The sequence below is a fragment of the Barbus barbus genome, assembly GCF_936440315.1.
Source record: "Barbus barbus genome assembly, chromosome: 10".
Lineage (NCBI taxonomy): Eukaryota > Metazoa > Chordata > Actinopteri > Cypriniformes > Cyprinidae > Barbus > Barbus barbus.
The window spans coordinates 22,851,864-22,874,464 of record NC_136738.1 but is presented as its reverse complement, the minus strand read 5'-3'; the positions used below and the strand labels follow the sequence as shown (position 1 = coordinate 22,874,464).

At 36.7% G+C, this 22,601-nt stretch overlaps 2 protein-coding genes across 3 annotated transcripts; both read right to left on the bottom strand.

Moving 5' to 3' along the window:
* On the bottom strand, positions 1 to 20,037 carry LOC306876306 (cohesin subunit SA-2). Of its 2 annotated transcripts, none has more exons than XM_079427381.1 (32): positions 19,945 to 20,037; positions 18,407 to 18,492; positions 18,159 to 18,243; positions 17,849 to 18,013; positions 17,640 to 17,736; positions 17,441 to 17,517; positions 17,284 to 17,355; positions 16,689 to 16,893; positions 16,439 to 16,590; positions 15,793 to 15,866; positions 15,571 to 15,694; positions 15,346 to 15,441; positions 14,226 to 14,305; positions 13,983 to 14,090; positions 13,735 to 13,852; positions 13,118 to 13,235; positions 12,739 to 12,842; positions 12,479 to 12,571; positions 12,309 to 12,395; positions 11,779 to 11,979; positions 11,519 to 11,595; positions 10,226 to 10,313; positions 10,057 to 10,137; positions 8,879 to 8,971; positions 7,925 to 8,102; positions 5,693 to 5,832; positions 3,591 to 3,692; positions 2,075 to 2,229; positions 1,621 to 1,749; positions 1,318 to 1,523; positions 801 to 858; positions 1 to 718 (listed from the first exon to the last, which is right to left on the bottom strand). In XM_079427381.1, exons 2-32 carry the CDS (start codon positions 18,445 to 18,447, stop codon positions 592 to 594), a joined length of 3,531 nt encoding a protein of 1,176 aa, XP_079283507.1. In that variant the 5' UTR covers positions 18,448 to 18,492; positions 19,945 to 20,037; the 3' UTR covers positions 1 to 591. The 2 variants fall into 2 exon arrangements, with proteins under 2 accessions (XP_079283507.1, XP_079283508.1); XM_079427382.1 differs by having other exon boundaries at positions 18,159 to 18,289; positions 19,945 to 20,031.
* A 393-nt stretch (positions 20,038 to 20,430) lies between these two features.
* Positions 20,431 to 22,446, bottom strand: LOC306875727 (uncharacterized protein). Its single transcript, XM_079426436.1, has 5 exons — positions 21,911 to 22,446; positions 21,725 to 21,827; positions 21,089 to 21,207; positions 20,841 to 20,986; positions 20,431 to 20,763 (listed from the first exon to the last, which is right to left on the bottom strand). The coding sequence occupies exons 1-5, from the start codon at positions 22,007 to 22,009 to the stop codon at positions 20,658 to 20,660; spliced, it is 573 nt and encodes a 190-aa protein (XP_079282562.1). The 5' UTR covers positions 22,010 to 22,446; the 3' UTR covers positions 20,431 to 20,657.
* Positions 22,447 to 22,601: the final 155 nt, after the last annotated feature.

The window sequence follows — 22,601 nt, the reverse complement described above, 5'->3', positions numbered from 1 at the left end:
TGTGTTATTGCTGTTTAATTAAGGTTAATGTTTACATTTCTGCATGTCAAATTCATTTGGAATATTTATAGAGCAACCTGCTTTAATTTTACAAGTAGAAGGCATAAACATAATAGCTGTGACCAAAAATATAATATAAAAAAAATCCAGCTGCTTCTCAATTTACAACACGGGTGTAGCTTATTTGAATACCTGAATAAACCACATTATGATTGATGTTGATGCACAACAAAATGTGTGTGGTCTAAAAGTACACAGGGCAACAAATATTAAAAAAGATTGGTCCAAATTGCAGTAATATTCTTTTTGCACTACAGTTAGCAATGAGTGTTTTACACATCAAGACTTGAAAGTGCACCATTCTGTCTTTAAGCCCACATAGGCTGTGCAAAAATTGAATCAATAGCAATGCACTGTGAATTTGCACTTTACAAATATTTCAGCACCGCCTTTTTAGATCTCAATATGATCATGGTTATTTTAAATGGCACAATTTTCATATACAGAACATTATGTAGTGCAAATGTTGTCCTTTAACAACCTTAAGACAGTAAGTACAAAACAAACAAAAAACAGATCAATGATGATGGATTAGCCATCAGTATCTACAGTATCCACATCCACTTCATCACTGCTCCTTGGAACTTTACCAGACACGAGACTGCTGGTCAACTGCTCTCTGCTCGGTGCGGCTTGTTGAACTTTTGAGACTTCGGAACTTCACATGGAAGAAAAATGCAATAGTATGTTACTCAATTGACACTTTTCACACGGTCAATAAAAGTGTTTATTGACCTCACCTTTTCAGAAGCTTGTTTCCCTTTGGTTCTGAAGAGGGGGAAAGAAACCTTTGATCCCCTGTTAAAAATAGAAATCGGTCAATTATAATATTAAACATCACATTATGAAATTCATAATTCCTAGTAACACTACTGGATGTACCCTAAATTGTTTGTGGATATATTTTCTGATATATTTGTGACCGCAACAAATACTGCTGTATTGTTATTTTGATCAGCTGACTTGCAAATTAAACCATGCTATGTTTCACCAATTGTTTTAATTATTTCTTTTTATAATTACGTTTAATTTGTTAATTTTGTAATCTTTTGTTTTTATTAATTTATACTATTATGAATAAATGTTATATATATATATATACACACACACACACACAAAATGATTTAAATTAATAATAAAATTTACCTAAAATATCAATATTAACCTAAAGTTGAAAAAGTTCTTTGTCAACAATCCTTTTACAAATTGCATTATTAAAAAGCTGGACCTCAGGAGTGACCCACTGAGAGTTCATACCTTCAGAGTTGACTTGTTTAACAGAGGGTGATCTGGAGCGGTTGGTGAGGGAGGGTTGTTTGTTGGTGTCAGAGCTGATGAAGGAGATGGCATCTTCTCCCTCAGCCGTGCCCATCAGAGACGCTCTGTAGTAAATCAGCGGCATCCAGCTTTCCTCTCTGTTGTTAATGACCTGCTCACCAACAAACTTCTGCAAATAACTGTAGCTGGGGACGAGACGACCAGTTTAGTTAAAAAAAAAGATGTTAAGATCCAAAAGTGCAAGCTGGTTGCAGAATTAATTTTGTTTTAGCTTTAACTTACATAGTCTTCTTGTCCGGTTTGAGCAGTTTGCTGGAGAATTCACTGAGGATGGTGAGGTATGAGATGTACGGTGGAGAGTGTTTCTCAGACTGCTGAACGAACCCTTTGAAAACAAACTCAATGCCGTCCCTGCACAGAGAAACCCACTTCTTCATTCACACCAGTAAGAGAACATTTCCTTTTAAGACCTCAATATTACTTCTCCTATCTATCTAAATTTGAATCCTACTATGAGACCAAAACTACAGCTGGCAAAATAAATTTCTCAGGCCTGAATTAACCAAAGACAAGACTCTTCTGTACTGGCTAAATGAAGCCATGCAGTGCAGCATCTTGACATAACTTTTTATTTGCGGACAAGCATAGCAATCAGTCTGTTATAGCTGTGTCGCTATGCCAGACATGTGATGTGAACTCGCTGACACGGAGTCAGCAGCGGAGTGGACTGCGCTACCTGTGGATCATGGCCAGGGACTCGCGAGATTTGATCTGATCCCATCCGAAAGTGAGTGAGAAGCGTCTGGCCAGCTCCTTGATGCTGCTGTAGGTCTGAACCCTGGAGCTGCAGGTGTTTCCTCTGTCCTGCTCCTGTTTCAGCCTCAGATACAGCTGAACACACACAAAAGTCCATGCACATAACATATTATAGAAAATCTGTCCTTATTTCTATTGCATTATTAATGATTATCTGTGATCACAAATATATTGCAGCTTCATTTTTCTCTGTCTAAAAAAGAAACTGTTTTGTTGTATATACAGGTATATGTACATGTACAAAATACATTGATTATATTTTTGTGGGGAGTATGCTGGACATTTGCACTCAAACATAAGATATCTGATATATAATGAAATAAACATGTTTTAATGGATAGTGCATATGCATAATTACATTAGTGTAAGATATGACATATAAAAGACATGATGAAATAATGAAATATTTAATAATAAAAGTTTAAAGCCCTGAATAGTCTTTTTCTTACATTATTGTAATATTTAATTATCTTTAATCACTGAGCACCTTACACTTCACTATAATTAAATATTATAATTAGATTAACATGTATATGTTTAATATGGATACTATGGTACTATAAATTTATCAAAGTTCTAGTGTTGCCTAAAATATACTTTTTTTTTAAATTGCATAACTGTAATAATCTTATAATTAAATATAATGACAATATACAATGTACAAATTTTAGATTAAATAATATATGTACACTACCATTCAAAAGTTTGGGGTCGGTAAGATTTTGTTTTAATGAATAAAAGAAATTAATACTTTTATTCAGCAAGGATGCTTTAAATTAATCAAAAGTGAACAGAACGAACTTTACACTGTTACACAAAAATAATATTCAAAATAAATACTGTTCTTTTGAACATTCTATTCATTAGAGAATCTAGGTTTCTACATATATATATATATATATATATATATATATATATATATAAAAAGCAGCACAACTGTTATCAACACTGATAATATTTAAAACATACCAGAACTGTCTCTTGATATCAGCATATAAGAATGATTTCTGAAGGATCATTTGACACTGAAGACTTGAGTAATGACTGCTGAAAATTCAGATATAAATTCAACATACACAGCTCTTTAGACTTTGCTTTGTTCTAAAATATATATATCAAAATATATAAATAGTTTTTTGGATATATAGCAAAGTCTAAAGAGCTGTATGTGTGTGAGCAATGCTTCCATCTCCTTCCTCAGCACAGGATCTACCATTAAGCGATTCAAGGAGTGAAAGAGCTGCTAGAAGGTTCTTCGCTGAGCATGATGGGATGGCGGGAGGGTGGATTCATTGTGTCTCTGAGGTGTCGACAGCTGCAGGGGCCCATCAGAGAGCAGAGAGCACAGGGGCCTGGGACAACCACCTGAGCAGATGTGCCACGTGGAGGCACATCACATGAGAGAGAGCGCCGGTGAAGGACTGCAGCCTCCATACCTGCTGAAGGCACTGCACCAGCGTGCGAGTGCTTTCCATCTTGTCCATCTGCCGTGTCCTGTTCAGGGTCTCTTTGATGATGTCGCCGAAGTCATTGTAGTACTGCAGGGGAGATATGACAGCAGTGAGCGATACAGGCTCCGTGTCTGCCATATGGCTTCACGCCTAGGAATGCAAGCCTGTGGCATACTGAAAGCACATTACCCATAAGTCTATCTGGCCCTCAGGATAAGACTCTGGAAGTGTAGCCTATTAGTCATGAGAGGTTTAAGGTTTTTTTTAACTTCTAATATGGTGACAATTACGCTCAAACATACCAAAATACCAAACATATATCATGCAATGTATCAAACTCTACTTAAAATATTCAGGGTCAAAAACAACAATTTGTGATTTCAACTATCACAAATAATTATTTATACTAGTCCCTCAAAAGAAAAAGTGACAGTATTGCACTTCTGGACATCTTTGGGGAAAGCGGCATCACTCTTGTATTTTTGTTAAAGCAATTACATGAAATTCTTCTTTAAAAGAACTGAGCTATATAAAGAGTTAAGATATTTAGTGATCCAAATGATCCTGCTGAGGTGGAGCTAAATTTCAAGGTAGATGTTTCTGGTGGTTCAGTGGTGTGTGGTGGCCTTTTGAAATGAGGAGGTCAAGACTCCTCTCATGGTTTTATGGTTTTAGTTCATTATACACTACCAATATGTTAAATGTTAATAAATGTTAGCGAAAGAGGGCTCTTATTCTCACTAAAGCTGCATTTCTTTTATCATAAATACAGTGAAAACACAAATATTGTACAATATTATTACAATTTAAAATATATCAATATAAAATATATCAAATATATCATTTCAATTTTAATATATTTACAATGTAATATTTTCCTATGAATTTAGTCTTCAGTGACAATGTTTTACCATTGTTGAAACCAGTTGTGCCGCTTATTTAGATTCTTTGATGAATTAAATTTCTAAAGAAGAGTATTTATTTAATATATATTTTTGTAATGTTATAAATGTATATATCGTCACTTCTATTTAGAAAATAAAATAGAAAATAAAATCTTAATGACCCCAAACATTCGAACAGTAGTTTCATACCTAAATATAATATTAAAACAAAATTATTTTAAAATATAATTAACTGTAAATTTTAAACATATTTTTGTATCGTCAATTTTTAATATTTTTGAAGAAAGTGTGGAGTTTGCTGCATGTAAATGGTGCTTCAATGAAAGTCAAGTAATATATTTAATAACAATAACAACAACTGGCAAATCCTGTGTCAATAAAGCTTTAGTTGCATTTAACACAGAGTATTTCTTAAAGTTAAGCATTCCAGTAAATATGTGCCAGCTCTTGATGCTGCTGTAAGATTTCAGACAACATTGACCCACCTATTGGCAAACAACAACCTTCATTTATTACCATCTATTTGCTTTAATGCATATTCTAATACCTATTAGCTCTAAGCGGTCAAGAAATGTGCCACTGCCGAACAGTTCAGAGAAGTGACCACTTGTTACCAGGAGAAAGCTGTTCAAATGTGGGGTTTGCGGCGCTTGCCAACTTTACATCATTTGCCTCAACTTTGAAAGCTGTCGTTCAAAATGATGGAATTCAGAGTGAGCGTGTGTGTGTGTGTGTGTGTGTGTGTGTGTTTTCTCTTCGAAGGCCTCATCAGAGAATGTTGGCTGCTCTGTGCTGGCCGAGCCAAGCGGGCATTCCAAACATGTCAGCATGTCAAACACACACACACACAAATACACAAAAACACACAGCACTGTAAATCCCACCTATCGTAAATTATCGTAAACCTTAAGAGCTCCAGTTATGAAAAGAGGAGCCAAATGAACAGACCACCTCCATCTAATACTAATATTAATACTAAACAGTATGCTAAATAGATTTTTTAACACTACTTATAAGTGTAATACTATTTCATATATTGTTTAACTAGAATATTAGAAGTTTGGTAAAAAGTAATATTTGCTGTGAACACTGCTATTTCCTGTTGAATTGCGTATAAAATGATCTCTGAACAGATCAGAGTGAGAGAGACAGGAAACCTGCGTGATGAGTGAAGTGTCATACCTTCACATACTGCTTGAAAACCTCGGCAGCCATGCTCATCTCTAGCACACTGTGCACTATCAGCTTGCAGTACGCCGCCAGAAGATTTCTCCGCCGGTGCAAGTCTTCCAGCCGTCCGTCTCCACACTCACTCTCACTGACTGCACAGACAGACACAGAGAGAGAGAGACAGGTTGAAACAGAGGGGTTGAGATTCAATAAGAGAGCGGTATAATTATGATACTCAAATCTTATAAATGAAATGCTTTCCTGAGGTGAGCTAAAGTTAACAACATTTTCTGCTCTGGAAACAGAATGTGTCTGTCGTCGTCCTGCCTGGTCCTGAAGCCATCACTTAATAGAGAGGTTTCATAACAGCATTAGTGACGTAAAGAAAATCCAATAACTAAATTGCTTTTTATTACATGTTACCAGCAAAAGCTTATATTGCATTTTTCAAGAGGTAAGGAATTTGTGCCAGGACGAATCGACGACTCTCTGAAATATTTATAGAATTGATACGATTTGCTTCAGTCACACTTGATTTCTAATCAAATACCCCAAAATCTGATGTTATCTCATACGCTGCTTGTGTTTGTCTTAAAGCAACACAAGGCCAAAAACAACACAAAAACTAGTTTAGGAGAGCTAATATTGATTTTTCAGCATATTAGTCATTTTGGATATGCCTACCAAAGCTTCTTGGCTTTCGTGTGGGCTTCTAAATATAATTCCACAGGGCTCTGTGTTGATCTAATTACCTGTTCATTTACAAGTGCAACTTCTGTAAGATCTCACCTAATAACATCATATGGGATTATTATCATAATGCATTATCTGTTAGACTTAGACTCCTTGATTCGATGGCATGTTTGATAGGTCAGTGAGAAGGTGGGGGTGCAATTGGATTAACTAACCACACACAAATACTGTGTTCTGCTACAATGATTTTCACTAATAGAAGGAGAATGAGGCTGATTGTGTTTCTTTATGTGATTAATTTGTGCCCAACATAGACAGGTGTAGAGGCAGACTGCCATCTGCTGGTGAAATTGAGACTGTATATATAATACAAAGGTGTTAAATTATGTGTGTGTGTGTGGGGGTGTGTGTGTGTGTGTTTGGGGTTGGAAAGATTTTTTAATGAAAAAAGTGTCTGTGATCAAAAATGCAGTTTAAAAAGTACTGCATAAGTAAATTAAATACTATATTATTATTTGTAAAATAACTATTTCATTTTTTAATATATTTAGAAATGTCATGCATTCCAGTCATTAAAAGCTGAATTTTCAGCAGCCATTACTCCAGTCTTCGGTGTTACATGATCCTTTTAATATCATTTTAATATGCTGATTTGGTCCTCAAAATTATTTATCATAATGTTATAAACATTATATACACATAGTATACATACACACTCATATATAGATGGATTTAGCTTTCTTCATTTTCTTTTTTTTTTTTAAATCTATTTAATATATATATATATATATATATATATATATATATATATTTACCTCTATGAGATAGGAATGATCATTTAGCTGTTTTTTTCCTTGCATATTTCTGACAAACAGCACATGTCACTGTGTCACTCACAGCATCACATATAGAATGAGACAACCTCTGTCTCTCAGGGAAACTGTGTCTGTCACAAAAGCATCAAGAGCTGTTGTGATTTTGTTCCTCATGTTTTCGTCTCTGTGGTTTAATTGGGCCCAGGGGAGGGGGAGCCCACACCCACACATAAAAAGTTTGTCCCAGGCCCTGTGAATTTTAGTGGCAGAATTTTATGATACCCATAGGTATTCCAGAAAATCTTGTAATGGTAAATTTTCCACGAAAAATAAATTGCATCAGATGTTTTCTTTAGCAGATGGCTTAATTTGAACTGCAAACTGCTCATCAAGTTATCGGCCAACTGGGAAGCACTTCATCAATTTCATAATTTCATCAATTCACCACAGCTACTTTTTATCCTCATTTTGGGCCCTCCCTTAAAAGCATCCTGTGTGCACATCCCATGTTAAGTGCATCATTGAGTTCCAACAACATGAAAGTTTGTTTGTTTTATACACCTTTTCAAAGAAACCTCAAGAACATAGAAAAATCTTCTAATGATCTAAAGGGCAACAACTCTACAAACACTTAACTAACACTGGATCTGTTGAGGCCGCCCACATGGCAGCCCACAGCAGAACACAGGCCAAACAAGAAGCCTTAAGATTTTCTGAAATGAAAAGAGAAAAAAACCTTTACTACTGTGGGTGTCCTGCTCAGGGCTGGTGAAGACATGCTCCACAACGAAGGAAAGAAGAGCTTTCTGGAGTTTGGGATCAGGGGTGTACAGCAATGAAGTGCCTGCAGACGAATCCCACATCTGAAGCTGGTAATTATGAGCTATGAGAACATCACTCAGACACATGAAGGCCTTTGTGAAAAACAACACAAAACAGACAGTGCCTGATCAACAGATGTGATATAAAGTAGGCAATATAACACAATAAATTCTTATCTAAAATCTAATAGAATCCTGATCAATCTAATTATACCTTTCTCCAAAAGAGTGTATCAATGTACTAAATTATTTTTGTGTTTCCATTCCATTACAAATATAAAATATGTTAAGTGTAATTAATTATATAAATAAAACTGAAATAAACAATCAAAACCTCATGGCTGGAGATGCTAAAAAAAAAAAAAAAAAAAAAAGATGCAATGCAACAGCTGAAGCTTTCAGTTTTTTTTTCATTAAAACTCAGTGCTTTACTCATCTGCTACAATTAATTTGGATGATTAATTGACATAATTCACTGATGTAATTAACTTTATTAAAATTACAGCCCTAAAATTCTATCAAATCAATTCACTGAGAATATGGACAATTCAAATCGGTCTTGAAATTAACAAAGACTGTCTGGAACTTACATTTGTTTTAGTTTCAATTAGTGTGTTTTTCTGCTGTCAGCTGGCCTTGGCATAGAGTGAGGATTCATTAAAACACAACGCAGGTGCCAAGGGCACTCCGCGAGAAATTAAAGTCAAAACAAACAGGATTCAAACAATGCCAGCGCATCGGCCCACTGGCACACATGCTACAGCTTAATGCACAGACAATGCGCTCTGATGTGCTTGGAATAATCCACTTTGAAGAAAGGGCTGAATCGAGTGCTATGCTGTGAACAGAGAGAGAAACGTGATGCTCACTTGCTCTCGTACAAGCTGCTCAGCGTGCGAGAGACAGCGGTGACATTTCTCACAGAAGGCACGTAGCTGGCTTCTCTGCTGGAGGGCGGACTCCTAAAACCACACACAATCACACACATCCATAACGATGACAATTCTTTTCCTATGCAGCTTTTGATTTATACTACATTTGTAGTTGTAATGAGCAATTTGCTCAGTTTATTTAATTATTACCCATTCATATGACCATACTGATTGAGAAAGTACACAAAGCTTTGACATTTTGGGGAAAAGTCATATGAAGAATAGAGAGAGTATAACAGCAAAATAACAGACTGCAGCAGGGCTCTAACTGATGTAGACTGATGAAAGCGTCGTTGTGAGCAGTGCTGCCAGTCTCTTGTGTAAAATATTCTTTCATAATTACATGCACGTGGAGCTCCGTGGTGGACGTGCTGGATCGGTTCCTCCATCCCACGTAGTCGCAATATAAATTCAGCTAAATTACTCTTTTTCAATCGGACATGCATCCCAATTTTATGCTGAACACGTCTTTTTTTCCCCCTCACCTCGGGTCGCCATTGACATTAGAATTGCAGATTGAGCCGAGCTGCTTCCTGGGCCAAAAATTTCCGCCTGCGCTGTCATTTATTGATGACGAGGAGAAAGCGGCCATTTCTGAGCCAGCACTGAGCAAATCTTACCTACAGCAGCCTTAATGGCCACCAATATTTCACAGCATAAAGGTTAGAGGTGGGGAGATATGATTATCCCGTGCACTGCATGGAAACACAGGCCTAATAAGAAGCCCAGCTATTAACGGTGAGACGTCCACATGAGAGCGCTACCATTACGCCCCCTACAATCCATCACCAGCACAGACTTTTCCTAAAGACTCACGATCAATCGCTTTCTATCACTTATTAAAATCTGCTGGACATAACCCTAGGGCCTCTGTGTTGATATTTGAAATGCAATGTGGCAGGTTTAAAGGACACAGCTCTTTGTGATGGATCATACGGCAACTCTGTAGACAGAGAGTCTTGCATGCCCAAAAACGCTTGTTTAATTAATCACCCAAGGGAAAACTCTGGCCTTACGTCTGTGCTTGTAGATATTACCATTCTAAGCATGATCTCAGCCGTTTATGACAGCAGTCACAATTCAATCGGAGTGGAAGAGAAAGGTAGATAGCTCACCCTGGAGGTCAAACCTTCTCCAAAGGTGTTGAGCTTCCAAAGGATGCAGCTACACATGCAGCGCAGAGCCTCAATTGTCACCTACAAGAAATACAGATTAGAGATTAGAGACAAACCCTGTTGAAGGAATAAAGGAGTAGAGGGTTCAGTACGAGGCTAATAATGTTACCTCCATGGGAAGACCACCATGTTTTATCTCCACATCCAAGAGTCTGGTCCCCAGCTCATACAGGCTCCATTTAGACAGATGATGAGCACTAGACAGATTTGATAAAGCACAAATAAAATAAGAATAATTAAAATAACATTTGAATGCCATCAGACAAAATTAAGACACATTAAGACACTGATTTTTATATTTAACTCTTTGTACAGATCCGAACTGAACAAGTAGTTGTTAATGATGTAATTAAAAGCATCTGTGCATCTTAGTATCTTGGTAACATTTCCAGAACATATAACCAAAGTAAAATGTTCTTAAAGCTGCAGTCCGTAAGTTTTGCCTCTTTGTCGCCATCTCTGTTTGAAAACCTGGAATTGCAGTTTCTTGCGGAATTATCTTGCTTGTGTGGGCTGTACTCTGGCACGGCTTCAGCACGGATGAATCTAATGTCTTGAGGAGTATGTGTAGCTGTCAGTCACTGCACCGGTGTGAATGTTTACTGTACTTCGCAATCACAGATTCTAGCCTATGTCTTGCAAACCAAATAAGAATTTTCACTGTATATTACGGTGGCCGATAGAGCTCAACGCACTGCAATTAGATAAAACGGCAGCAAATAAAGAAAACAACATCCTCAATTTTACAACGCACACTCTGCAAATGCTCACAACACAGCCAAAAACAGAAACGCACTGCAAATAAAATTTATTTGTTTGTGTTGTGAGCATTTGCATCACCTGCTGTCAAACTGATGAAGATGTTTTCTTGATTTGCTGGTGCTTTATCTATTTGTATGTTTTCTGAAGTTGCAGCGCGTTGAGCTCTCTCGGCCACTGTAGTATATTGCCATCTGAACAAGTAAGTAACAAGTCTGCCACGTTTGTTCTGACCAACTGAGGAAAAAAGCATTAGCATAAATCACGCTACCAAAGGTAATCGAAAGATCATTATTATAAAACATTATTATAAGCTAACCGTTGTGAATCGGGCTAAAGTAAGGCGATAGTTTTGAACACTGACTGGTTATGTACTTGCTCAAATATTGATTTCGGATCATTTTTAACCAAAAAAAGTTACGGACTGCATCTTTAAAATATAATAATTACTTTTTGAATGTTTGCAGAGCTTTCAGAAGTAGCGTTTTCACAATGTAATAGGAATGTTAGGAAAACATGCTTAAAACATAGCTTTGTCAGCAGGGATGTAAAACACAAATTGATAATTAAATTGGTCAAAGAAATGTGCTTATTGCAAATATTGCGGAATGTATGTGGATAGAATAAACTAGAAACTGCTTACATATTGAAGGCATTAAGTTTCTTCAGTGTGGACAGGATTTCCAAAGTGCTGTACTCGTTTGCAGTGAAACAACCGTCCTGTACATGAAAGGAAGAACGTTTAATTAGAGTCCATTCTGCTGTGTAAGATACAGTCATAAATCTGTCATGAATCAACTTATTCTTTATTGATGTCAAGATCCATTTAAAATGCATGTACTTATCTGGTACACGCTTATAAAAGAACATCTAGTGTTTTTAGTGGTCCATTACTGTACTCACACTCAGTGATTCTCCTAACTGTGTTCCCAGTGTGTCTGTCCAGTGCTGGATGAGCCGGTCAAAGCTGGGCCGAGCCAGAGAGTGCCAGGGCAAATCCTGAGCACAGAGGCTCTGGTAAGAACGAGCAGTTGCCTCCAGCAGACCAACATCTGTGTGTCTGTCCACCGCAGCCTCCAGCTCAGCCAGCAATGCCTGCACACACTACACCAAAACACAAATATATATAAAAACCAGACACAAAGTACTCTAGAAAACTCTACCAAATAATACATAGACTACAATTCAGAAGTTTGAGGTCATTTTTTAAAGAAATTAATAGTTTTATTTAGCAAGGATACATTAAATTGATCAAAAGCGACAGTAAAAACATTTATAATGTGACAAAATATGTCTATTTCTAATACATGTTCTATTGAAATTTCTATTCATCAAAGAATCTTGAAAATGTTTGAATTTTTCTTCAGCATTAAATCATACACATATGCATAAATAACACAGTGAAGTCACACAGATGACACACAAACACTCACCTGTGAGTTTTCATGATCACAAGTGTCCGTTTGGAAATACTGAGGTATTTTTAGAAGGGAGGTGAGTTTTTCAGCATCCTCTGAGTACTAGAGGATGAGATTAGACAAGAAGTTAATTTATGAAGAAGCAGTTATGGTAAAAATGAACAGTGGAGTGATTGCTCTTTTACCTTGGATAACAGCTCAGGCAGCACTTTAATGAAGTGTTCAGTGAGTTTTGTGCAGTCATCAATTTGTAACTTTTTCTCTTTAGTATTTATCACCTAAATAAACATAGATATGTAACTATCAACAAATAACAGTACCACAAGGTGTTAGATGTGTCTGTAAGAAAGTGAACAGCTGGAGTATAAACATAAAAGTGAAATTTATATGACAGCCCTGTTAGATCAGAGCGCCATCTAATGGAGGATGCAACAGGAAGTCTTACCTTTTTACCTGCTCCTCTCCCTGACAAAGGAGGACCCTCTGCAGCCTGCCTTACTGACGCCAACATGAGCTCAATCACAAAGGCCTCTTCAGCACTGCTCAGAGCTGCAGTTAAGCACAAAAAAAGATGTCAGTTTGCTCTCTCACAAATAGAGGACATAATTCTGGATAGAAATCAGTTCTTTTTATTTCTATTTCTAGTAATCATCAAAACTACAGTTATTTGAATATTTAACTTATTGTAGTTGTATATATACTTCTAAATATTTGTTAAAGAAATTTCTGCTTAGCTTTAATAAAAGCTACTGATAATGCACCATTACAATAAAGAAGCATACTGGAGTGTATACTGAAGTGTGTACTAAAGTATTAGTACTAGCCTTGTTCCTGACAGGACGTGTGAGGTAAGAGCAGTGAGGTAAGACCAGTCCAGTCCTTCAGCAGAGCTCCTGCACTGTCCCACAGACTATCCACGAGGTACAGCACATGCTGGTGCAGCTATGACAGACAATCATCATATTAGTCATCAAAATAGCTCCATGAGCCGACAAACCCAGGAAAACACTGCTAATGTGCTCAGTCATTTTAATTAAAATGACTGAGCATTAAAAATGTGGAAATAAGCAGAAATAAATTAATGCAAACTCTTATTCACGTGAGGTAAACATTCGAACAGAGGTCAATTAGCAAAATGATTAGCTCTGCAAGCCCTAATTTATATAATAAATTCTTTAATAAAACCATTTTAATACCATAATAATGGTCTATTGCTAAATTTTATGTGATTACTTGATTAATAAAACATTTAAATTACCACATAACCTTAATGTTTGCCACAGGAGGTAATTTGTCTAGGTATTTTGAAATAATGCTTATATTTAATTGTTTTTATTTTATTTCAATTTTAAATTCAGGTTTGCCTGCACAAACACCAGATCTCAGAGCACATGTACTTATAATCTTATTTTTAAGCATGGCACACTTTGAGTTAACATACCTCATTCTCGGTGTGGAAGTGGATCAGGGCTCGGACTCTAGCTAAGACTAACTCTCTGTGCCTCTCCTGATCAGAGGCTCCATCTCTGGGCTTTGATAATTCATGGTTACTGAGCAGTCTAAGAACAGAGAAATGACACCATGATAGTAAATCAATTAAACTAAGCAAATTACTTTCAGCTATCATTTACATATGTACATGTGGCACACAAAAGGGGTAGGTTTTGTAGAATGACAACGAACACAGACCTGTTATAGAGGAATTCACCCGCAGTGGTAGCTAGAGGTCTGTGGGAGCAGTACACAGATTGGAAGACATTCTTGTGGTCATCAGGACTCAGAACATCCTCACAGGATCTGGCACAAAAGGGAACAATTTCAACAATTACATGAGGAACAGCCCAGCATACGCTTCACAGAGGAGAAGTCAAAGCATGGATGATCAAACTCTATGAGAAATAGTCAGCATAAGGAGCAAGGGGAGATACTTACTGAGAGATGACCATGAGCAATCTCATGGCCTGTATGGCCACTTCATGATCTTTATCCAGAGTCATGGAGATCATCCTCTCCTACAACAGAAACAGCATTCAATCGCTCATGTAAACACTTTTTAACTACCCGCTATGAGAGCAATCTTGTCTCGAAAACCTACAATAGGACTTGAGTTAAAGACCCACGATGCACTTAAACAGCTCTTTAAATCACGGTTGTGCTAATGTACTTGCTGCCGTTAGTGAGGGTACGGTGAGGGTGGGGTCCTGTGGGAAGCTATCAGGCCAGTGGCCCAAGGCAAAACCTGAGGGGCTTTACAGCCTGTCAATCAGCAATCATGCCCTCCTGCTGTCCCACTACAGCTTTACTGTACCTTAACTTAAAAACTGCCAAAGAAGTTTATGGACCGCGTCCATTTGAGAAGTTTGGGCAAAACAGCAAGACCTGGAGGACAAACTAACAGCCAGTAAACAACTATCCATAAAAAAGTTTATTTCTCTACAGCAGTTACTCTCAGGTACAGTTTGTACAGTTTATGTCCTAACTGGGTATATGATAGACAGTAGTCATGAAAATTTGAGATTTTATCCCAATCACCTGTGATGGCAACAAGTGGAACTTTTGTAAAGTGCTTGGTTTCTGTAGCATCATGTTAAGTAGCTTCATCCATTTTTAAGTATCTTTGAGCCATTCAGCTGCAATGCACACAACTGTATATCACACATCAAATATGTTCTGATTGGATGTGAATACAGCATTTTTTGTGTAGAGTTCACAGACAAATTTAGCAGAAACTTGTCATGTTGTGCCTGACTAGGAACATGACGAGAATCCCAGTTCATGCAGTCATTCTGAGGTGTAAATAGTGTGAATAGTGTGTTCACAATGACAATTACAATACATAGATACACAGATGATGCACTTAATTGCCTGAAAAAAATAAAGTGTGGAAAACTTTGTGCACTCAGCAGTCGCAGATTTCCTAAGGTAGTGGAAGGGGAGGGGCTATCAGACAAAATAACCTTTTAAAATTCATACACTACAGGGTACATAGGACATAGTGTGTCATAGTGTTTGGGACACAACTATAGTGTGAGAATGTGAAAGCAATTGTTACCTTAAACCGTATTGTGAAAAGGTCCATTTTGGAACTACTTTGATCCTGATAAAGTGCCTGTAGACCCAGCACGCATTTCAGACGCACATCAGGTTGCTGTAAAATATTCAAAATATAAAACAGGAAGTCAAATATCAACTCAACTTAACAACAACTGACATGGGTAAATGTCTAAACATTTAAAAATAAAATGTTCTTTAAACTCCCGGCTACTGTCTCACAAACCTTGTCATGCATCATCCATCCCACATACTTCAGATAGCTGTCGTTCAGAAACACTGAACTATATAGCTTCATCCACACTGTCAGTTCCTCCATGCAGATGGCCCTGATTTCAGGAATCACGTCTCTGGAAGTCACAATGCACTTATAATGGTACATAGTTTTTATTTTATTTTATTTCATTTTCAAGGAAGTGAAGGCTAGTGTGGTTAAAATAAAGATCACCTGTATCTCTTCAGGAAAACTCCTTTGAAAATGGCATCCATCATGTTGTCAATTTCACATTTCCTGTCCTGTAACTGAGGAATGAAAGTAATTCATTCAGTTTGTTTATTCACATTATCCTTGCCTTTCCTCTGGATTTTTTCTGACTTTACTGTTTCCTGTACATACAACACCACCCTTCAAAATTTTTGTGGTCAGTAATATTTTTTTTTCAGCAAGGATGAATTAAATTTATCAAAAGTGATTGTAAAGACATTTATGAAGACTTTTTCAAAAAACTATTTCAAATAATGGATGTTCTTTTAAACTTTCTATTCATCAAATAATCCTGATTCTGGTTTAAAATATCAAGCAGCATTGATAATAATAATGATAATCATCATGTGACACTGAAGACTAGAGAAATGGCTATTAAAAGTTTAACTCAAATATTTCGTTTAGTAGACATTGCCTGTTTGAACTGTGCAAGTCACTTACATCAGTAAGTGTCAGAGTATCATATTTACAATGTGATTTAGACCATGTATTATATTATTTTAGTTCTATTTACTCGCCAAAGCCAATTTTTACTCACACTTGGTGAGTGTGAAAGATCATGGTATAGAAATGTTTAACTCTGTAACCAGACATGCTGTCACAGTCTAACCTCACTGATCTTTCTCTGGATCCTGTCCAGTCTCGGAGAAGCCCGTTTGCTGGCCATCTTGGCCAGCTCAACCTCGTACAGCCGCTGACTGTTATCGACACCGACACTGAGGTTGAGAGCCACATTCACCAAAGCACTGAGCAGCTTCACTGCTGCAGAGACACACACAACAGCAGCAAAACATTAGCTTTCGGGATGTCTGTGTGTGTGTGGTTCAGGTCAAGTGGAATTAATCATCAGGGCGACTTACCTGCTAGCGTACAGGTGTGCCTGAAAGCACGAACTCTGGAATCGGAGAGCTCTGTCAGCAGTGAAATGAGTGTGTTCAAGAGGTAGCCGTCAAAGATTACACAGTTCTGACACTGGGCCACTAGCACAGACACAAATTCACAGAAGTGTGAACGAAACCTCTTCCAGTACAGGCCGGACATGATGAGGGGATACTCGCCACTGTCCTAAGGAGAATGGAAAGAGGATCAAGATTGAAAAATATTTTTGATTTTAAATTGTGTTACACTACTGTTTAAAGGTGTGGGCTCAGTAAATGTTTTTCAAAGAAATTAATACTTTTATTTAGCAAGGACACATTAAATTGATCAAAAATGACAGTAAAATGTTTGCAGTGTTACAACAGATTTCTGTTTGAAATTAATGCAATAACAAATGTTTCTTCTTGATCACCAAATCAGCATATTAGAATGATTTCTGAAGGATCATGTGACACTGAAGACTGGAAAACAGTTTCAATTTAAATTGAATATTTCACAAACAAAAAATGTCAAATGAGACACTAAGGACAACATGATCATAATTTGCAAAATTACGTGAACTGCCCTAAACCGTACCATGTCAAGAGGCCACGTGACAGTTAAAATCCATGGAAATGCAAGGAACTTCTTATATTGTAAACCTGTGTCCTGTGATTTAAAAAAAAACAACACAAATTAGTAAGAGCAAGAAACATGGGAAAGTAATCAATGATGAGAACACTGGATGTCTAACCTCATCCAGATCCTCCACCATTTTACTCATGACATCTGTACCCTTTTTGCTCTGAAACATCTCTGCTGTTACCATCCCTACAAAAGCACAAACAGAATTCCCATCCTGAACTACAATATACGACACAAGCCACATATTATTCAACACTGTTGTGAAATGAGGTTCTATTATGAAAGAGTACAGACATTACGAAACTTGCCTTTGCATCCTGAACACTGGATAAAGAAGCTAATGAGATCAAGCAGTGCTGTGTCTCTGTCGCCAGTATATGCGTCGATCCAGTCATCCACCACAGCCTTTCACAAAACAAACCAAACATCCATATATAACGATTTGTTTGAATCAATATGGCTTAAAAAAGAACTTTGTGACCTTCCAAGTAGTTATCTGTAGCAGTGCTGGACACACCTGCATTGCACTCCTGCCCATGCTGACCACCTCAAACAGTGTGACGGCTTCCACGTCTCCATTTTTGAGCTGTTCATTCTCTGCTCTGCCCAGGCTGCCATTACTGCTCTTTGAATGCTTTCTTTTGGCATTCTCAGAGCATTCCCGGGCTTTCCTCTTTCCTCTCTGCACATGACATAATATACTTCTAAATCAGAAATGTTCTTATAGTAAATCTCAAAAGAAGTCTGTTCTGCTATAATAAAAGTATATGAAATGTAAAGTTGTTTTTTTTTTAAAACGCAAGCATTGTGGTTTTAGCAGCTCTTACCAGAGTCTTTTGTCTGTTTTCATTTCTCTCATTTGAAGCGTGATGCACCGATGCACAGGAAGAGACGTCAACTACTGAGTTCTCTCTGAAAATGAACAGGATGAACAGGCAGTTGTTTATCTGTAGAACACCTTGAATAACAAAATGTAATTAAACTGGGATATTTCAGAATAAGCCTGCATAAAATCTAAAACTGTATCGAGTCTGTTTTATGATGAAAATGCAGAGGTAGTTTTCAGGTGTCTCACTTTTGCACCGATCTGGACAGTAAAGTTGGCTCTGCTATCATCTCCTCTCAGATCATAGCTGGACTAGAAACTGGTGGTCTTCTGAACTGCAACAAAAGAAAAACAATTTAGAAATGTTAATGATAATTCAATTGAGTATCATGAAAGTACATCAATGCTCCTATTTCATTGACAATAATACTGTTAATATTTGTTAGACACCAAATATCAAATATAAATACAAATACATTGTCATGCAATTTACAATAAAACTCAACACTATGCATCTAGAAAGAGATCACGTACCTTTTATCTACACAGTTCACTTCACATCGGATAAACACGATCTAAAACATTGGCTTTGATATCTTGTTGCTTATATCAAGGATATATGTGTTCATACTATGCAGCCTAACCCAGTGGTTGTCAAACTTTTGACATTAGCAATATAATATCCTATTATCAATATTTCAAAGCAATACTTGCTTAGGCACTGTAATGTTGGCAAAGCTATTTGTTTTTATATTTTCATATTCACAAAAACTAGATTAATACATTTAAGAGTTCCTGTTGCAGAGGTTTTCCATGATTTTTATAAAATGTGACCCTGGACCACAAAACCAGTCTTAAGTGTCAATTTTTCAAAACTGAGATTTATACATCATCTGAATGCTGAATAAACTTGTTAGGATAGGACAATATTTGGCCGAGATACAACTATTCGAAAATATAGAATATGAGTGTGCAAAGAAAATCAAAATATTTATAAAATCGCATTTAAAGATGTCCAACTGAAGTTCTTAGTAATACATGTTACTAATCAAAAATGAAGTTTTGATATATTTACGGCAAGAAATTTACAAAATATCTTCATGGAACACGATCTTTACTTAATGTCCTAATGATTTTTGGCATAAAAGAAAAACCAATAATTTTGACCCATGTATTTTTTTTTTTTTTTGTCTATTGCTACAAATATACCCCAGTGACTTAAGACTGGTTTTGTGGTCCAGGGTCACATATGCAGAAAATAATTTACTACTAAATGCAAACGTGTTAAATGTTTGCCAAAATATTTAAATCAAAAACATTTCGCTTCTACTTTAACTTGAAAAAAGCACGTCTCTTAATGTGCAGTTTGGATGCAGATATAAAAATAACCTCGGGTAGCACACACAAAAACATAAGGTGACAAGAGACCTAGTGTTGGATGCCATTGGCTGAGATGCACGTCAACAAATCAAAACCAAACACCTGATTGGCTAGTTCGAGTGTCAATCGGAATTCTTCCATTTCTCTGTTACTGTGCCATATTGAAACAAAAGCCTCTTATGAGAGCCTGCAGCTTCATTCATCTGAAACTGTGAACCGGGTCGAAACGATAACAAAACTGTCAGGTTAGGAACAAGGCTCGCATGCCACTGTGTTTATTACTTAATAAGCACAGAAAGCACAATCGGGATATAGTGCATGCTGACCTCTCGGCTTTATTATAGACATGCTGTTATATATAAGAAGATAACTATGCAAAAACGCGAATGTAGTTTAATAAATCTTACCAGTGAAAGCCGTCATCGTGATTGGAGGATTAATGTAAACTGCACGTATAGATTTGGCTACTCCCAGTTCAACATAGTCGCGTGCACGTCAACGAGAGCGCGCTGTACGTCTGACGTAAACCCATGAGAGGTAGATTACATAATTTGAGCAAATCAGGTTACCTGCAATACTGCTACTACGAATACTAAGGTTCATTTATACAATATTTTAAATGTATACAAAATAGTTTTATGTGATAACATTATAAAATCATTGAATAAATTCTAATATGTTGTAATAAAAATAAATCCACAGATTTAGAAGGTATTCACTTCTGATCACCATGTTTGAGTTTATTTTGGATATGCAATCACGTGTGTGATGCTGATGAACAATGCTAGCACCATCATGTACAGAATGGAAAGAACATGTGCAACAGTCACTTCAAGCATACAGATGCATTATAAAATACATTATTGCACAAGGTTTTTTTTTTTTTTTTTTTTAGAAACGATCATCTTTGTTTATTAAAACTCAAAAATCATGAGCTAACAATGCAAAACAATATCTAAAATGGTTCAAATAAATAAGTGGAAGTACTCAGAATGCAAATAAGGTCTTGAAATATATCTGGATCACATTATGCCAGTCTTATCTGCGGTGTATACAGATTCAAGGGAATCACTTCAATCACTTCATTCTCCCTCCACTTCAGGCACTGTAGATCCAGCTGTTACGAGAGGTTAGAGACTAATTCCATGACTGGATTGAGGTCTTCGGTGAGCTCTTCTGAGATTGACAGTACCGTTGAGATCACGTTTTGTGTTAATTCTGACACCCTGTGAAGAGTACTTTCATTAATTATACTGGATTACTTCTGGCTGATTCTAACAAATGGAACTAAAACCACTCTCACCAGCTCATGTGATGTGCTGGCAACTGAGGATCTAGCTTGGACCCTTCCTCAATCGAAAGAGACATCTTCAGCTGCTTAAAATTAGCCTCAATATCCTTTCTTATGATGGATAATGGCAAAACATCTTTGAGAGAGTTTAGGACTTGCTGTACCAGAAACAAAGTTGAATGATACACAGAATCAATTTTTTTATGGACAGATCACATAGATATAATGATGTGAATGAAGATCAAGTCAAACAAACTCACATAAATTGCTGATAGCTGATGTGCGATGTACTTATGACTGCCCAGATGCTTCACATCTTCATCTAACTGCTGACAGAGAACCAGCAGCTGATTCAGCCGCCCAATATGAGGAAAATAAGCTGGAATGATAAAACATTTCCCAATCAACCTGATTAATCTGCTATGCTGTTTCGGGGCAACTACTTTTGATTCTAGCACTTTTTTAATCGTTTATTTATATGTTAATATATTGTATTTATTATACATATAGAATAAATGTATAATTTAGAATAAATGTATGTAGCTTGCTAAATATTTTTATGCATTATTTTTTACTTTTACTTTTCTGAAGCTTTCTATGTTGTATTTTATTATTACTATCATTATTTCCAATTTTGTTATTTAATATATGTTAAATTAGTAAACATAGTATTTTATGTTTACTAATTTATTTTTATCATCAGTGAATTTTTAATCTTATATTAATTTTTTTGTAATGCTTTTTCATTGTAAAGCACTTTGAGCTACATTTCTTGTTAGAAATGTGATATACAAATAAAGTTGATTATTATTATTCATTATTACCCACATCGAGTCAACCATTGGCCAGTAAAAGTAACTGTATCCCATTATCATTCTCCCATTCTGTGGTCTCACCATCTGAAGGTGGTCTTTCCAACATGTCAATAGGGCTGCCATGTATCATATAAACTTCCACTCGAGGGAAGAGAGTAGATAATCCTACAACATCCAAATACTCCTAAAGAAATGGAAATAGATGGAAACACATCATCCAAAAATTCTAACTGGTTTAAGAGAAATGGTTAATTGGTGATTAGTTACCTCAAGCTGAAGCCCCGGTTCATTGAGATGTTCAAGGCACTGGTTCATCTGATATATTATATCTGCCCCTACACACAAAATCAGAGGTTGTACATACATTGGATAACAATTACCGATTTTGATTTCCAGGAAAAAATGATTATTTTAGTCCTAAACTTACCTTGTTTTTGAAAACACTCATCAGACTCTTCAGGACTTGTGTCCTGTTTGAGCTGCTCCTGAAACAGCTTATTCAGATTAGATACTTGAATGAGACAAACACATGAGTAGGCTATGTTCAGTGTTCAAAGATCTGAGCATCAGTCTCACCTGATGGACCTGAGCTCTGATCAGTAGGTCCAGCTGGCTGCAGAGACACAGCATCTCCAGTGCCACCTGCTCACTGCTCAGGTGGATGGGCATCAAGGGCTTCCTCACGCACACCTCAACTGCAAATATTAAGTAATCGAGAAATAAAACATGAATGTGTTCATATTCAGCCATAAAAACGCAACTATTATTGAAGAGATCGGCATTAAGTTACCTTTAAAATGTGGACTGTAAGAGCAAGGTTTGCAAAGCGGGTCCGTCAGACTCACAGCTGCCATTATCACCGTAATAATCCCAGCGGTGACACAGATTCATATGATTAATACTGCATTTATTGGTTTATTCATCCATTAAAGGCGTTTGTCACTCTCATTGAAAAGGG

What these genes read in the sequence shown, in the direction of transcription:
- LOC306876306 (XM_079427381.1), bottom strand. Translation starts at nt 18,447, where the DNA reads ATGATAGCAGAGCCAACTTTACTGTCCAGATCGGTGCAAAA. An exon ending in CCAGTGTTCAGGATGCAAAG is followed by an intron (nt 17,518 to 17,639) that starts GCAAGTTTCGTA and finishes GTGCTTTTGTAG; the next exon opens with GGATGGTAACAGCAGAGATG. An exon ending in AAACCGGACAAGAAGACTAT is followed by an intron (nt 1,524 to 1,620) that starts GTAAGTTAAAGC and finishes TCTCGTCCCCAG; the next exon opens with CTACAGTTATTTGCAGAAGT.
- LOC306875727 (XM_079426436.1), bottom strand. Translation starts at nt 22,009, where the DNA reads ATGTATGTACAACCTCTGATTTTGTGTGTAGGGGCAGATATAATATAT. An exon ending in AACCGGGGCTTCAGCTTGAG is followed by an intron (nt 21,828 to 21,910) that starts GTAACTAATCAC and finishes CCATTTCTTTAG; the next exon opens with GAGTATTTGGATGTTGTAGG. An exon ending in CCAGCACATCACATGAGCTG is followed by an intron (nt 20,764 to 20,840) that starts GTGAGAGTGGTT and finishes TACTCTTCACAG; the next exon opens with GGTGTCAGAATTAACACAAA.